This window comes from Syngnathus typhle, linkage group LG2 (assembly GCF_033458585.1).
Source record: "Syngnathus typhle isolate RoL2023-S1 ecotype Sweden linkage group LG2, RoL_Styp_1.0, whole genome shotgun sequence".
In the NCBI taxonomy this organism is placed as follows: Eukaryota; Metazoa; Chordata; class Actinopteri; order Syngnathiformes; family Syngnathidae; genus Syngnathus; species Syngnathus typhle.
The window spans coordinates 1858114-1875591 of NC_083739.1; the positions used below are offsets into that span (position 1 = coordinate 1858114).

At 42.7% G+C, this 17478-nt stretch overlaps 3 protein-coding genes across 5 annotated transcripts; 1 reads left to right on the plus strand and 2 right to left on the minus strand.

Annotated features, from left to right (window-relative positions):
* Positions 1-385: 385 nt before the first annotated feature.
* LOC133150126 (cyclin-Y-like protein 1) lies at positions 386-4470 on the minus strand. 3 transcript variants are annotated; one of them, XM_061272442.1, is made up of 10 exons: positions 3680-4470; positions 3539-3613; positions 3435-3469; positions 3263-3363; positions 2513-2548; positions 2247-2298; positions 2068-2187; positions 1007-1173; positions 784-946; positions 386-723 (listed from the first exon to the last, which is right to left on the minus strand). In XM_061272442.1, the coding sequence occupies exons 1-10, from the start codon at positions 3834-3836 to the stop codon at positions 607-609; spliced, it is 1023 nt and encodes a 340-aa protein (XP_061128426.1). In that variant the 5' UTR covers positions 3837-4470; the 3' UTR covers positions 386-606. The 3 variants fall into 3 exon arrangements, with proteins under 3 accessions (XP_061128426.1, XP_061128425.1, XP_061128424.1); XM_061272441.1 differs by having other exon boundaries at positions 386-946; XM_061272440.1 differs by having other exon boundaries at positions 3539-4470.
* Positions 4471-4826: 356 nt separating this feature from the next.
* On the plus strand, positions 4827-6012 carry mettl21a (methyltransferase 21A, HSPA lysine). Its single transcript, XM_061272198.1, has 3 exons — positions 4827-5053; positions 5128-5239; positions 5314-6012. Exons 1-3 carry the CDS (start codon positions 4907-4909, stop codon positions 5709-5711), a joined length of 657 nt encoding a protein of 218 aa, XP_061128182.1. The 5' UTR covers positions 4827-4906; the 3' UTR covers positions 5712-6012.
* On the minus strand, positions 5748-10599 carry LOC133149959 (cyclic AMP-responsive element-binding protein 1-like). Its single transcript, XM_061272197.1, has 8 exons — positions 10436-10599; positions 9216-9304; positions 8990-9136; positions 8809-8909; positions 7812-7951; positions 7553-7735; positions 7329-7482; positions 5748-7253 (listed from the first exon to the last, which is right to left on the minus strand). Exons 2-8 carry the CDS (start codon positions 9294-9296, stop codon positions 7109-7111), a joined length of 951 nt encoding a protein of 316 aa, XP_061128181.1. The 5' UTR covers positions 9297-9304; positions 10436-10599; the 3' UTR covers positions 5748-7108.
* Positions 10600-17478: the final 6879 nt, after the last annotated feature.

Below are 17478 nucleotides of genomic sequence, written 5' to 3' on the forward strand. Positions count from 1 at the left end.
ATAGAGTTGCACTTTAGATTATTCCAGAAAACTGCACATTTAAAAAAGACCACCAAAAATTACACATCAAAAAAAAAAAAGAGTATTTCCCCCAAGTTAATGCATAATGCTTATATAGATATATTTTATATTTACTTTTTGTGAAATAAATTTGTTGGCAAGACTCCCTTTTTTCCTTTGCGGAGGTGCAGTTGAAATGTCAGCAGTGCAACAGTGCCCCCCTGTGGAGGCAAACACGTCGTGCAATTTGGAAACAGGACGCATAAAAGGAAGCTTTGCTGGATGAAAGGACTCTGGTGAAAATTTTATTCCTGGGGACTTTCCAGCGAACAATTTTAGGAAATTGTAATTGTATCTTTTAGCCCCAACAAATAACAACAACAACTAGAGTACTTGATTTTATTTTAGTTGAATAAAATCTCTTCCATTTCAGCAGAAATAGCCTACATAGTAAGCAAAGCAAAATCTAATTTGGTCTCCGTGCGAGGAACAACACCACAGGGTCGCATCCAAAAGTTTGTGGAGACACTTTGAAATGTCCATCTGCAAAGTATTTTCATTTCAAACTTAAGAGTTCCAGTTTCGGATGGTAGCCCGGGTTCCAAATTAAGACAATATCGCCTTTGTGCTCTTGACAGCACCCAAGTTGTCTGCACTGAGGGACTTCCGCAAACAGGTTTTGCTCAGGTTCTTGTAGCGGTCCTCACATAGCCTTGAGATGGCCTGAAGACAACGTCGCAAGCCTGTGAGGAACACATGGAGACACGTGACAAAGTGACTCACCTCCAACTTTTGAGCCCGCTTGTTGCTGAGCGGCTCCAAGAGGAAACCGAAGTTGTTGTCATCGGCGAGCGAGCGCAAGTCAAAGTAGTATTTAGCGTAGACACTGCCCGGAACGTTGATGTTGAACTGGAGCAACTCAAGGAAGTGACGCTCCATCTCATTCCTGAAAAAAAAAAAATATTTAGAAAAGATTAAGGGCTCTATTTTTGCTCACAACACTCACATGTCCTCCACAGCGATGTCTTTGAGGATCTGGCAGTAGTCCACATTCCAAACCGCCTGGTCGTCCCAGACTTTGGAGGCCAGCAGGATGGCACCTAAAACAAGACGCTTCCAGTTGGAAGGACAGATGTCCAGCTCTGCGTAAGTTAGCAGCCGCTCCAAGTACACCTGTGAGAAGAAGATATCATCCTTATCGGTCTTTGCTCAAGTAAATAATGAGTCCAGTTGAATCAAATGTATGGACTGGTGTTCCACAAGGTACTGTACTTAGTCATGTTCTCTTTAATATGAACATAAAGATGAATATGAGCAACATCAGCAATGGATGGCAATATTGTAAATATCACTTCCTGTTTTTAAAAAAAAAAAAAAATGCTGTTAATGGCTGATCAAAACTGTATCTTGTGCATGAAAGAAAACACACAAGCAAAACTATTTACCGTATTGCCCCGAATATAAGACTGTGTTTTTTGCATTGAAATAAGATAAGAATAAAAGTGGGGGTGGTCTTACATTCGGGATCTAGACGTTATACCCATTTACAACGCTAGTTGGCGCCAGATATCTTTAAAGCGAATGCTGAACTTAACTCCCCAATAAAAATACCGGTAGCACAAACAAGAAAAATAAAAAATAGTGGTCAGAAGAAAGAAAAGAAGAAAATAAGAGAAGAGATAACAGAAAATGGAAAAAACAGAAGCCATTCATTTACAAATGTGATTGCACTTTAGTTTACATATTTAAATGTTCAGATATTAAGATGTGATAGACAGTTTTGCCATGATTTGAATGAGGCAAAATAACATGCTTTTTCTCTCGCATATATTGTTATAATCATTTGTTTCAGAAGTACTGTAATTATTTTCTGTATAAAAATTAAATTTGGTGTGCAAAAAGTCTTTTTTCAAACTTGAGTCTTGAAAAAGAGGGGGTCGTCTTATTATCAGGGTCGTCCTATATTCGGGCCAATACGGTATTTGATTACAAATACATTTGGATGAAAATGTCTATTTAACTTTTGGCATTTCATTTGATTGACTCATCTTAATTTCACGAACTCACCAGTGTCACAATGGCGCACTCGGCGGTCAGCTGGGCAGAGCTGAAGAGCGTGCGGATGAAGCGGTAGATGAGCTTGTGCTCGGGGTTCACTGCAAAGTAGTCGTCGGCAACTTTTTGCCGCTAGGGAGACAGAAAAAGTCAGTTAGAAGCCAAAACCGGAGAGAATCCAATCGTCTCACCGACAGCGGGTGTTTCTTCTCATCAAATATGTCCAGTGTGCGGCTGGAATCCCTGCAGTGGGAGAGAACCAACAATTAAAGTGATATATTTTTTTATTTTTCTCACAGCCACAAAAAAACCCAGCAACTAGTTAGTGAATTTTACAGTGTGCTAATTAGTCTACCTTATTAGCTAAAACCAACATTTGCTGTCTTGCTGACTCACTGATGATATCAATGAAAACATAAATGACACTTTATTAGGTAAATAAGAAAAGCAATCTGACCTGTTTTTGATGTGATAGTAAATAGCCAAGGCCACACTGGAACAAAAAGAGAAGGACATCAGTTTGAGATGTGCGTCACAGATGGAAGGAGATGTTTTAAAGTATTCAAATTGTATATATTTTTTTCTGGTTTGTATTTTTTGGAGTCTACCGTAAATTCCGGACTATAAGCCGCACCGGACTATAAGCCGCACCAGCTAAAATTGGGGGATATTTTAGTTTTTTTCTTATATAAACTGCACCGGACTATAAGCCGCACGTGCACGCGGTTTTTTACAAAGAAAGACCGTTCACAGAAAGCCTTTCTAAAGTTTTAATAACATACTTTAACATGTCTTTCTAAACACTGCCTGTGACGAAGGGTTTAGAGCCCTTTGACGCAGGTCACCTAGCGTGCATTCCTACTAAAGCTCATAATAGTCACAAGCAACACAGCCAGAATAAGCAGCAGCCATAGTAGTGTTTCAAAATAGTATTTTTGTTGTTGTTTTTTTCTTCAAGATACCGCAGTGTATAAAAGTGATCAAGTCATCACAAAAATCACAAAAAAAATCCTTATATAAGCCGCACCTGACTATAAGCCGCAGGGGTTCAAAATTTTGGAAAAAAGTCGCGGCTTATAGTCCGGAATTTACGGTACCTGCTGTCGCCCAACAATTAGTGACAAGGCAGCAGGGTCAAATAATTCGCTCTGCTGCTCAACTTTCGAATCTGATAGCTACGAACATCTCCCATATTTGCCATGTGTACCATTTGATGGTGTTCTTGAGGTTCGGCTGGCTGACTGTGCTGTCATCGAGGAAGATTGTAGAGCAGGAGCTGTACTTCCTCATCACAAGGCCAGGAGACACCTGAAGTAAACGGCGAGGTTTAGCGTGAGGAACCTCGTGATCACTTGTGAGTAGATCTTTTCCAAACTCACATTGTTCATGTAGTTGCTTTTCCTTTTCTCTCGCACTAAATTCAAAAACGAGAACATTTCGGTGACTTACAAGTGAATAATAATAGCGACGGAGAAAGGCTCACCATCCGTCTGAGACTTGTTCAGGAACAGGGTGGTGGCTCTCGGGTGGTCCGACGGGTTTGCCTCATGTGCCAGTTCTGAAAGTGAGTCAAGTTGATCCAAATCAATTCTGTATAGTCCAGAGGACGGTGCATTTCTCTCACCGTCAGGGAGCTCTCTGTCACTGATGTGTTGCAGGTAGGTTCCAGTGTCTTCACTCACATCCTCTGCAGTGAAAGGACATTCCTCCAGCTCCAGCTCTATCCTGTGGTTCTTCGGACTCTCTCTTGGAGAGATGCAGCAGGACACCGAGCCACCCATAGCTTATTTCTCCATGGACTTTACAATAAATTGGAGCTGCAGGGTGCACCTTGTCAGTGTGTAGTCTGTTTCTTAACTCAAGCGGTATCCACAACTAGTCTCTTTTAAGTTAGACTAGGTGTAAGTATGTAAAGCCGGCGTGCAAGGCTTTGCGGCGAAAGGTGTCTTGGCTTCAGAGAAGAAGGGTGTTGGACTGTGTTGAACAAATATGCAAACAAACCAGACATGTCTTGAACAGCTGACATGTCCGGGGCGTGTGCGTCGCACGGTTGCATTTTTAGATGGCTTGGGTGCAAAAAGTTTAATATTGTAAAATACGTCCGGTCATCTTACTTAGCAGAGATTAAAAACACAAAGTCACGGCGTTCTCTTGTAGCTGTCCGGCTAGCTTCCGCATCCCAATCCAATCCACGACGTCACTATAAATTCACTGGCTATCAAAACTCCGCCTCAATCAAAAGCCATGGTGGAGTGAAGATGCATTGAAAAACAAATAAACAACAAAAAACAACGACGCTCAATTGAGATTGATCAAAGAAATAAAGTATATATTTTTTAAGCGTTGTCCCACGTTAGCTCGCATTTCTGCACATACTTGCGGACCTATCGTTCGTCAGCGCGTATGTTACGCCATATCCGGGAAATTGCTTTTCAAAATAAAAGAGCGCTCGAGATTTGCATGAAAATATTAATAATAAAAACATATTTTCTTTGTATTGTATGACAGAAATATGTTTCAGGAGGGACTCACATAATCAATAATGGCAAACATTATAATGTAATTTAGAATGAGATTTTAAAAAAAGTCAGTATAAATCAAGCAAGTAGCGATTTCTAGATTAACGTGAGTCGACGATGGGTGTGATGTTAATAAATAAAAGTGATCATATACTTTTACAAACTTGATAGCGAAAAGGAAACAGTACGTACAGCATTGTAATTGTAGTGACAATATCCATCAATAGAGGGCAGCATTGCAAGAGTACACCTTGTTTATCTTCACCGGAAGTGGAAAATTAGCGGAAATGATTTCTTATTATAGTTGAACATTTAATGTTTCTACCAGAGTCATGGCTCTGGTTCCGTATGTAGAGAATGTGGTGCCAGCGCTTTCCAAACTCCAAAACTCATCATCGCGTTTTTATTTCGCCAGCCATGAGATCAACATAGCCCAGGATTGGAGGAAACTTGGAGTAGCAGCAGTTGTGTGGGATGCGGTCAGTGACCTTAACAGCTTAAATTGATCATGTTGCTTAAATTTATGCTCATGCATTTTTTTTTTTTTTTGCAGGCCGTTGTGTTGTGTATGTACTTGGAGCTGGGTCATGTGGATCTCAAGGGAAAAGTGTCCATTGAGCTGGGAGCCGGCACCGGACTCGTGGGCATCGTTGCAGCCCTGTTAGGTAATTACCTAACAATTAAACAATTAACAATCCCCTTTACACTTTGCACAAATGTGACTTTGTTGACTTCCCAGGTGCCAAAGTGACCGTCACTGACAGAAAGTGTGCTCTGGACTTCCTTTCTTCCAATGTCAAATCCAACCTGCCACCTGACCTCCGGGAATCTGTGGTGGTGTCTGAACTGTCTTGGGGCGAGGGGCTGGCCCGCTTCCCAGCTGGGGGCTTCGATCTAGTCTTGGGAGCAGACATTGTTTACCTGGAGGACACGTTTGTGCCGCTGATAGAGACACTTGAGCACTTATGTGCGGATTCCACCGTGGTGCTGCTGGCTTGCAGGATCCGCTACGAACGAGATAGCGATTTTTTAAATATGCTGAAGGAGCGGTTCACCGTCGAGGAGGTTCACTATGACAACGACAAGGACATTCATATATATAAAGCTCAGAAGCGTCGACCCAGGAGTGATTTATGATTACTTGAAATAAATGTATTATTTTGAAATCCAAGCTTATCAGAAACACTTTTATTAACAGCTGCCGAAATGTAACAGCTCTAACGTAATGTATCATACAAGTTGGTGCAGACATTAAGAAAATAAATGAAAAGCCAGATGAAATATAACAAAGTCTCATTATACATTATAGCTAAAAAGAAAATAGCCTTCTCGGCTGGGTGCGCTAGCAGAATGTTTGACCAACAACAGTCAACTACCATGTGCAACACACCTTATGGTCTGATCTGAATATTAAAATAACACCCCCCTCCCTAAAAAACAATCAAATTACTGCTTTAAGTTGCCCTGGTGCTTCCTGTTCGAATGTCAAATACATGGTGTGAAAAATATATATTTCAAATCCAAACTATGTACTAGCAGGTAAATGGGAAGTCAAGTCAAAGCTGGGAAAAATCTGTTTGGATTTGCAATATCATTTTTGTCACAACTTACAACTATATCTTGGATTGTTTCAGCAAGGAAAAGTGCATACTGTACACAACCTCATCTTACTAAATGAACCTTCTTAGATTTCCCTTTAAGCTTGACAAGTTCAAATACATCACAGGCCATCTGTGACCAAGTATCTATTGCATAAGTTGTAAGCAGGGCTCATTATTTTTGGTTTTTATTTTAAGAAAATAATGACATCAGAAAGGGTTCGGTTAAAAGCCACAATACAAAAAGCTTTTCATAATACGAGGATGACATATGCGCCGCTTTGTGTCAATTTACCTTTCTCCCCTTTTCTCCTTCCTTTCTCACTCCAGGTCTAAAAAAAAGGCCCTTGTTTATTGCAAACAGATTGGTGGAGCTCCAGTTTATCTTAAAAAACTGGTAAAAATAAACAAAAAATAATGACCCTGCAGTTATAAGGTTAGAGACCAAACGCCAATTAAGAAAAATAAAATAAAAATCAACCTGATCCGTAAGCGTTAATGTTTGCCGAGCAAGGCGAAGTGAGCCAAGGAGGAGAGCAGAAACAAAGATCCAACCCAGGCTGCGAATTCAGCCGCGGCGTCAAATCACTTGTCTTCAGCAGGGAGGGGGCGACTGTTGGATCACTAGGTGCCGATGACATCTTGTAGCTCCGCCTCCTGGTCAAGCCTCGGCGACGGCATCCCTTCCTTTGGCCAATTTCAGGGCGCTCCTTTTGAGGACAAATCCACTCATCACGACGTCAAGGGAACGGAACGCTAACTTAGTACTTGGCGGTTAACTTTGCCTACTGGGCCACATACATGTCTTGCAGTTTTTTTTCCAATTTTTTTTTTTTTTTTGTACAAAGCGAAACAATTAGAAAAGTTAGCGTGGCATCCGTACGCATGGCTCTCGGGCTGAGTCTCTGTACAGTCGGCGGGCGTTTGACGCCGGGCCTACTCGGATTTGTGGCAGTACAAGTCTTTGAGGGCTTTGAGTTCCTCGATGAGGGTTTTGTTCTGGTTCTCCAGCACGGCCACGCGATTCTCCAAACACTTGACGTACTCCTTCTTCTTCCTGCGACACTCGCGGGCGGCCTCCCTGGACGAGAAGACATTTCTCAATATCTGCTTTTAATCGTGGGACTGTCGTCGTGGCGGATGATCGGCAACCTACCTGTTTTTCATCAGGCGCACCTCTCGTTTACGCGTGACTTCCTCTGTTCCCGTCCCCGTGCCCAATGCGGGCGAGGTCGCCATGACAACCCCGGGGGCGATGGCGCTGGTGGGCCCTGTGCGGATCTGATAGGCCTGAACGTCTCCGGAGGCGGCTGAAGGACAGGAGGTCGATGGTAACTAAGATCAAAGCCAACGAAACTCTGCTCGCCATCTTTTCTTTACCTTGTACAACCACCTGGTTGCTAGGCAACAGAATCTGCTGGCCATCACTGGTCTGGGCGTATTGCAGGATGGTGGTTCCGGGTTGGCCCGTGGTAGCATTGGTCATGGTGAGAGCTTGCAGACCCTGAACGCCGTCGGTCCCGTTATTGGCCAACTGGATGGCCCCTCCTTGAGTGATGGCGACTGCGAGGTAAGTGAGAAACGTCAGATTTCTTTTTCTTGGCCACATGACAAGCTGCCAGTGGGCAAAGCAACATACTGTACTGGCCGCTGCTGGTTTGGTAGATGGGCGTGGGCATGGTGACGGTGGTGATGGCCGAACCCGAGTCGTCTTCTGACTTTTCTTCCTCGATGCACGGAACGGCCGGAGCGTCTGATGATAAGTCGTTTAGGATTTTCCTGACAAAGAAAAAGCAGACGGGCGTGATTATCGAGTAGGGCTGAAATCATATTACAACAATGTAAAATCACAAACTGACATTTTTCAACAGTCATCTTGTCAAGTAGACAATATATAAAAAAAATAAAAAATAAAAATAAAAAAATAACACCTACTGACCTACCAAAATGAGGCCATTTTTTTTTACACAACCCCACCAAATTGCAGCCTTTGTGACTTAAAAATTGCATTACACTCCATTGGGATGTCAATTTGAATCCAATTACCGTTTTTTTCCATGTATAATGCGCAAAATGTAACTAATTAATTGTCCTAAAATCTGGGGTGCGCATTATACATGGGTACAAAAAAAAAATATATATATTTTTTTAATCCGGATATGATACAGAGGCCGCCATTACAGATGCGCTTTCTTCTCTGCTGTTCACGTCAAACACGCTCCATACGAACACAATGCTCTCGTATCAGACGCTTGCTCGATCACCTGCTCGTTTGCTGTCACAATGTACCCTACACAAATCCGAAACATTTCTTTGCTATCGAGTTTGCTAGCGCATGCGCAGTGATACTGACCGGCAGAATAACATCCGCTTGTTCCCAAAGATGATCTTTTTTCTGAAATAATTTTACCTTCACGGACTTAAGTAGGAGTCAAAATTTGGGTGCGTATTATACATGGGTACAGGCTTTTTTCCAGCATCGACATGCCATTTTTAGGGTGCGTATTATACACGGGGGCGCATTATACATGGAAAAAAACGGTAATCTTTCAGCCCTACCACTACAACGTGATACATCCAAAAAAAAAAAAAAAATTGCAACAATGTTCTGGGAAAAGTACTACAAAACAACAAACCTGTACGAAGGTCGTCTGGACAGGATCTCTCTCCTCTTCTGAGAATCTGTGACGCTGTCGACAGACTCCTGAGAGTCTTCGCTCTCAGCAACCGTTGAAATCTTTGCAGGGGAGACAACAAATACATTGTACACATAAGCTATTTTAGTTTTTTTGGGGACATCACTTAACCGATGCACACCTGAACTGTCTGGACCTGAGGGGACTGGATGACCGAAGGCTGGGCCGCTTGGATCACCCCGTGCACTTGGACGGTTTGGCCGTTGGGCAACTGCACTAAGGCCACGGTAGTACCGCTGGACGTCGCCTGGCTCGATGCAATGGAAGCCTACAAGCAGGACAACCCGTCCGGATGTAAACTCTGCAGTGAAACGAGACATTCTCAACTATGGGTGTGATGTGGTTACCTGGGCCAGGCCACTCTCAGACTCCTGTTTCACACCCGTTTCACCACTTGATTGTGTATCGGCACAAGCTTCCATTGTCATTTAAAAATCTGCACAATGACAGAAACGTGTCGAATGAACGTCGGCATCAAATCGTGTTCATCAGCTTTACCTCGACAATATCTAAGGCAGGGGTCACCGATGTGGTGAGGACCCCGAGAATAGCCTGCAGGCCTGTTCTAAAAATGGCGTACTAGTTACGGGTCATTGTGAATTTCTAGGAATGTTGTAAATATGAACGGCTGAAAATGTAAACACTGGCAGCGATTTATAGAGGTGTAGCATTGTCTATTAGATGTTATTTAATTACTGTGGGGTTGCCTTAATTTTCAATAATAACCAATAAAAAATAGCATTATTCAAGATAAGTAGATAAGATAAGATAAGGTAGATTTTAGCATTAATTCGTCATCAAAAAGTCGCTCTCAGTTTGAAAACTCCTGCATCCCCAAAGGAGGGTGTGGCTTTCTCCACACGCGAGCACGTATTTCATTTAAACGCAGTAAAAAAAATAACATTGCAAAAAAGTTACAATCACGATGAGTGGCCATCGGAGTCTAATCGATGTCAATTGTCGTATGTCTTGGTTGTGTACAGAAATACCGCATGTAGCTTGCCGCTCGCCATCGCGCCCAACATTGCTAGGCTAGCATGCTAACAAGCTAATAGGGTTTTCAATTTTAATTCCGCTTTAAATAAGACTGTTTGCTTTACGTCGCAATCCCGCTGTGGGTCGTCAGTGCTCAGTTTAAACTGCGGTTTCGCTAATAAATTCAACATGCGTTCATGTGATTTAAAAGTGCAAAGTTGCATGCATTGAAGGTTTTGCGAGGGAAAATTCTATAACTGTGTACCACACAGTTTATATGCTTCAAGTTGATTCCAAACCATTTATTTACTCAAATGTATCAGACAAACTGCTTCTGTGACTTAGTCCAAAGGTGTCATTCATTTTCTCTCTCCCTTTTCTTTAATTTTATTCAATGCAACCCAGTCTCCATCTAAGTCTGACTTTTTTTTTTTTTTTCTTCCGAACATTGCAACGACTGACTCATTTTAGTGAGCCTCTGCAACGCCGCCGCCATGATTTCTTTGTTGGCGTTGTGCAGATACAAGCCGCAAATAAACGTTGCGGGCAGCCATCTCACTGTCTAGCAAAGATCGGATGCGTATCCTCTTACCAACACAGACTCGCTTCGTCACTCCCGGGTCTACGGAGCTCCACTTTTATTCAGACCGACACGTAAGAGACCGCGTCAGGCTACACCTCCGTCGCGTCACCGAGAACAACAACACCGAGAGGAGGACGAAGGCTACGACGACAGCGAGAGTCGGCCTGGAACGAGCGGATGTCCGGAAAGAGCCGAAAAAGGCCGAGGAGCCGAGAACTCACGACTATGGCCGAAAGTTTCTTCCTCTTTTCTTGTAAGAGGTTGGCGTACAAGGATGTGGTTGCGTTAGCGACATCTAACGGCTCCGAGACGGTACTTACTCAAAATGTATCGCTCTCAAAAGTAAAATGTAAATGCCACACAAGTTTGAAAATAAACACATAGCATGGAATTGTTTTGGACTGTACAGTAGCATTTTTAGCATTAGTGTGTTGACAGCGATTTTTTCGCATACCACTAGAATGAGCTTAAGCATAATATAATTATAATAATTATTATGTACTGTAGTACATTTATGGACGACAGAAACGGTCAAAATAACAAATACAAGCGAAAATAAAACCAAATATAAAATAAATAATACAAATAATTTGAAATATAAATACATTGATATTGTATTTATGTATATATCGATTTACGTTTTTTATTTCCATAGTTTAATTTTTTAAAATCTATTTAATTTTGTACTTATTTTTACTGTTCTTTTGTGGTAAAGATTTGCTTTTATTTGATTTTGATGTTAATATTTATTTTGGGCTGGCAACGTTTGTGCAAATAGAAATTCAAGTTATTTCCTTAAAAGTCTTAATTATAGGAGAATTGCGACAGGCGGACTTTTCTCTTTGGATATTTAACGATTTTATGATATTGACACAGAACACAAACCCGTTGGAGTTTTTGCAACGTTCTCATTTTCGTTAATCAAGCACGTTTGAGCGCTCGCTCGCTCGCGGCAATGTGTCTTACCGTCCACATGATGGCATTGGAATTCTTCCATTCTCCATCCTGGTCAGCAAGTTGCACATCATGTTTCACCCACCCGAGCCAGACTGTGGGTGCAAAAGGTGAAATTAGCTCCTATCTTCTTTTCTTTTTAATGGAAGGCCAACAGATTTCAACCATGTGGTGCTTATTATGTACTATTTACAGCTCTTGCATTGCCAATACACTTGCCTCTCCCTGGTCATCAAGCCAGGCCATAAAATGTTCTCATTATCTCTGTCATGCGGCGTGTGGGGGGGCCGCCGCAGCAGCAAAGTGGGTTCTAAGCTGCGGCAGCTGGTCAAAATCCTGCGGGGAAAATGAGACTTCAGACCAATTTATGACCATCATCTCTATGTGCGAGGTCAACGCGGCAGCTCTTCAAGCCGTACGTGCAGATGTGAAACATACCTAGCGAGTGATTGAATATCCCAGCGGTGCAAACACTTGTGACCTAAACGCCGTCCTTTGCAATAAAACGCCAAAGGCAGGATGCGGCATCGGCGAGGAGGTAAAGTTTTGTACTTTTCCATTCAAAGTGAGGCCTCGCGTGATAAATGTTTGTCCCAAAGCTGCCTTTGCATCTGATCTCGTATGCGGCTGACTTGATTAGACATTGATTTCCCTTAATCAAGACCACCGGCTACGTTGGCCGCGACGTCCCCGGTTAGCTATAGCCTTCCTTAAATTGCTAGTGCAAACACAAAGACTTTGACTAAATCAAAATGGCCATCAATTATTAACCTCTTCATCACATTTTCCATGTATCGCCCTGGTCAGTGTGATTCGATTAGATTTGCGCTTGCTGATGCTGCAAAAGAAAATCTGATTTTCAAGGCTGCAGCCAGGCTGTAAATCAGGGCCCAAACAGCTCAGCCAATCATGTCAAAGACGCCCCCAAAAATGGCGGAGGAGGAGGATGGGAGTTTAATCTGAAGCATGAAGCGACCTGACTTCAATCTATAGCCCTTTCCCCTCTCCTTAAATCCAGCTGTCAAACCTCAAGCTCACGAAAGCCCATCGACAGCCTGCCCCCTTGACAATTTGGATCCTTCCAACCTGCTTGCACTTTCACTCATTTCTGCCTCCTTATTTGTGTTTTTAAATCTTAATTGCAGTAGTGACGCTGCATCCACCATTTTGAATAACATGACTGAAACATGATGTCAGCATTTGAAACTCTCCTCAATCTTGTATCTTGGGGAATATCATGTTTGCCACTCAATCATGAGATTGAGATACATGGCAAAGTCTGGAGTGTGGCTAAAGGGGGAATTACTTGACTCATTTGAATACCACTGACCTTATGGGATTTTTTTTTTTTGTTATCACGTTGAATTATCGGGCTTGCATATGAACACCTGGCGGAGGTTGCCATGGCTACAAGGCCCCACAGACACTTAAGCGTTCACACATGCACACGCACAGAGCATATATAAAAAAGGTTCTCAAATCTGAAGACACCAGTGTGTTATTTATTTATTTACTTACTTATTTATTTATTTATTTATTCATTCATTCATTCATTCATTTATTTATTTATTTATTTATTTATTTATTTATTTATTTATTTATTTATTTATTTATTTATTTATTTATTTATTTATTTATTTATTTATTTATTTATTTATCCATTTATTTATTTATTTATCCATTTATTTATTTATTTATCCATTTATTTATTTATCCATTTTTTTATTTATCTATTTATTTATTTATCCATTTATTTGTTTGAATAGGGACAATGCGCATTAATGAAAATCACATTGTTGCCAGATCCGAACTGGTGCCGCCCGCCGGGCAGCAAAGTTCTCCTAACATGGCGCGATTGTGCTGACCTGGTCCTCTTCTTAATCCATACTGGCGGCACCGTGGTTTATTAGAACATTTCAATCAATCCGGTGAGGCGTTAACTCCTCCCACTTTTGCCTTTTTCTGTATTTCTTACGTCATGCAGGATGCTTGCTGAATTATTTGGTCATAAAATAAAATCATCTGGATCCAGATACTGTTGTTTTTTTTTAAAGTAGACTACAACAACGTCACAAAATAGCAATGAGAAGATTCAAATTTTTTTTCTTTTTTTACCTTTACCATCTGACTTGGCGGGTTCAAGTGAAACATCCCGCGTGGATTTTTTTCAACATTTTAAGTCTAGCTTGGCAGTCACGGTCTGTCATGTTCCCCCCTGTGTTATCTCCCATCCATCCCGTTTTGTCCACGGTGGCCCGAAACATCGTGTACATGTCGTAAGAGCTGTCGTCCAAACTTTTGAGAACCATAAAAGATTCTGAAGCCAACTCGGTCAATCCCGCTGTGTACAATGTGGCTTTTTCTTGTAGTGTGACCGGCGTAGCCATTGTAACGTTCCCTTCCCATCCACCCCTCACTCATCCCACGCCTCCTCAAAGGTTGCCATGGTTACCAGCATCCCGGCGCAACACAAACCTCTCTACCCTGAGGCTACAGAAGAAAGCAGGCTTGGCAGGTGTGGAGAATATGCTGACCTTTGACCGATCAAGGTCTTGGATACTTTTAAAACAACAGAGCCGCCTAGGGTCGGCCTTCCGACATCCAAGATGGAGATTTTTATTTCTTAGTCGCTATGATGTAAATTGCTGCGAATTTCTTGCAAACTAACAGACTGACACGCTTCAGTGAGTTGGAAGACTTTCTTTCGCTAATCCACGTGTTTAGGTGAGCATCGCTCGCCAGATGCTACACGCTATCGTGAGCGTGGAGGCTAATCTTCGCTGGCTGCCGCGCAATGATGTCACCGCACACTGATTTCATTAATAGTGATGAGGCGGTGGAAGTGAACACATACTAAATAAGGTAAGGTGGGGGTTGAGGCTTCTTGTAGGTCCCAAGAAAAAAAGACTTTGTAATGTAAAAAAAAAAAAAAATCTTGCAGGAGATGCGTGTTGGAATGTCGACACTTTGGAAATGACTTATTTACAGCTCGGCCCTGGCGACCTGTCCGTCCTCACGTCCGGCCCCGGCAGATTAAGATGCAGCTGCTGGCGGCTGCCATAGGAGCCGGAGATTGATGGGGAACACGGGAGCCGCAGAGGGCCCGGCAGAATTCTGAACACAGCCCGATTGTAGCCAGCAGACAGCCGCTCCTCCGCACCTCCCTTGCCACCTTTTTTTTCAACGTTTCCTTATCAGGCTGTTGCTCACGCTGGCACTTCTCTTCCTCTGTGGCATGACACTTTCTACTTTCCACTTTTTTTTGCCTCTGTGTCACTCCATCACCTCCCCGTGCCCCCTAAACAGCTTCTAAGCCCCCTTAAGTCGGCGTCAGCAGCATTAGCCAATTTGGATATTTGGGATGTTAAGACGCTACGCTTGTGTGCGGGAATACGCGCTCAATAAATAATTCCGTGGTTAAGAAGGGAGATGGATGCCTACCCGAGTGTGTTTACCCACCGCAGCTTCCAAGCTGTCTGCACAGATGCGAGAATTTAGCGGATGTGCGGGGGGGGGGGGGGGGGGGGAAATATCCCACTATGTCAACATATGCGCTCACTCTGGTTACTCCGCCATAATTCTGGAGGTATTGATGTTGCATGATGGAAGAGGAGCAGGATGAAGTGTGTGTGGATGGGCAAGAGTGCTGCACAAACTGCACTGGCAGGGCTTTTTTTTTTTTTTTTTTGTCAGAGTCCCCTGGGCAGAAGACGCATGAGTCAGCGAGCGGTAGGATTTATAGCCAATTGATTAAATTAGCATTTGTTCTGCTACGAGGGCAGCGACCTGTCAGTAAGCATAACCCGAAACAAACATACACACCGCAGGCAGCCAAGCGTCGGCGTGTTGAGCGAGCGCTGGCCGAGGAGGCCAAATGAAAGAGCGGACAATTAGCAATTATGTCAAAAAGTCAATATGATTAACATCGCTACGGCTTGGATTGAAACCCATGAGGCGATGGAGAAGCCCCGCCCCCGGTTCTTACGCACATGGGCGAGGGGTCGCGCACAGCAGCCTTGCTGACAAGCCTTTTTATGACATTCATCAAAGCCATCTGCCATTTTCCGCTCAATTAATTTGTTATGGGAAGAGGGATCAATTAAGTGTGCACTGTAATGGCTTTATATCCTTGTTTCCCTTTTATAGCCCAATATTTTCTGTGCTCCACTCTGGCGTGAAAAGGCGAAATCAATATCCCTGGCTATTTTCCTCTCCTGTGGACTAATTTGTTTTTGCCACTCTCTTCCTGGCATGATAAACAGACTGCAAAGGAAAAGGATGGCTGAACATGATCCCTGTGAAAAGATCTCATCTGGATTTCAGAAGTTGCTCACTTAATGACTTCATAACGTCAGGAGGGATTGACCTCTGGCCTGTTATCATCCCCCCCGGTCGGTGCTTTAGACAAGGCACGCTGTGATAAGCACAACGGGGCAGCCAAAAGACGACGGGCGACAGGTGAAGGCGCTCGGGCTCACGGCAGCCATTAGCAGGAGTGTCACGGGCCCGGCTCGCCTCGACCCCTGCGATGTATCAAGCGCTCCCCCCATTAAATCCGCTGATGGGCTTGATGATATGATGAAGTGGGTGTGTTTAAGTGCGTGCCTGCGCGTGACTCGGGAGCACGCTCGGGTCCTGTCGTTACTCCCGCGGCGGGCCCGGTGACATTGCCATATTGATTTTGACATCATTCGCTTGGGATGTGCTTTAGCGGCTGCCTCTTAAACCAGAGCCACCAAAGTGTCACTTTGTGTGTGGAAGCAGACCCGAAGGGCCGCTGAGGTCAAGGAAGTAATATCGTGTCAGGTTTTTCCATCCAAATAACCCACAAAAAAAGGCGGTTAAAAATTAAAGCCAATTTGAAGTCGAGAGATTCACGGTTTTCCTTCAGAATGACATTTACGAGTCATTTTGTTGATTTATTGCGTATTGCTGTTTTTGTTTTTTCCTGCCATGTTGTTTCATCCTGCTGTCATTTCATCGTAATTGTCAAGCACAAGCAAGATTGGCTATTTTGTTCTAAACAGCACATTGAGTCGGGAGGGTTCATTCTTAAGTATTGCGCTACAATTACGATTTACCTGTTAAAAAATGTCGGTAATGTTGTCCAAGTACCATAATGTTAATGGAATGTCTTTTACTTTTGGATTATTCCAAAACCCAATGTAAAGGAAAATAAATGTTTATAAATTATGTATTTTTAATTTCGATCTATTCTATCGGGTAAATGAAATCTAATAATGTTTTGATATTCGTATTTTGGAACGTGGGAGGAAGCCCGAGAACAATGAGCCAGACGTGCTAACCGCTAGCTAAACTAGCAAGCTAGCTCGAGGCTATCTTCCCGTAGAGCAATTCAGAAGACTTTAACAGCTCATTTTTCTTCGGAAATATTATTTGAAATTCATTAGTTCTCCTTTGAATACATTCCAAACTTCCCCCTTGTCACTTTTAAAACAGCTGCTTTAGGGAAGCTCAACATGGCCAGTTTCCAACTTCTCCCATTTGGTTTTTCTTGACTTTAAAACTAACACGAGCTCTCAAATTCTAATTTTTACAAAATATAACACTAATATACCGTTTTTTCCCGTGTATAATGCGCCCCCATGTATAATACGCACCCTAAAAATGGCATGTCGATGCTGGAAAAAAGCCTGTACCCATGTATAATACGCACCCACATTTTGACTCCTACTTAAGTCCGTGAACGTAAAATTATTTCAGAAAAAAGATCATCTTTGGGAACAACCGGATGTTCTGCCGGTCAGTATCACTGCGCATGCGCTAGCATACTCAATAGCGTAGAAATGTTTCGGATTTGTTTAGGGTACATTGTGACAGCAAACGAGCAGGTGATCTAGCAAGCGTTTGATACGAGAGCATTGTGTTCGTATGGAGTGTGTTTGAAGTGAACAGCAGAGAAGAAAGCACATCTGTAATGGCGGCCTCCGTATGATATCCGGATTTAAAAAAAAAAAAAAAAAATTGTGAGAATTTTTTTATTTATTTTATTTATTTATTTTTTGTACCCATGTATAATGCGCACCCCAGATTTTAGGACAATAAATTAGCTAAATTTTGCGCATTATACATGAAAA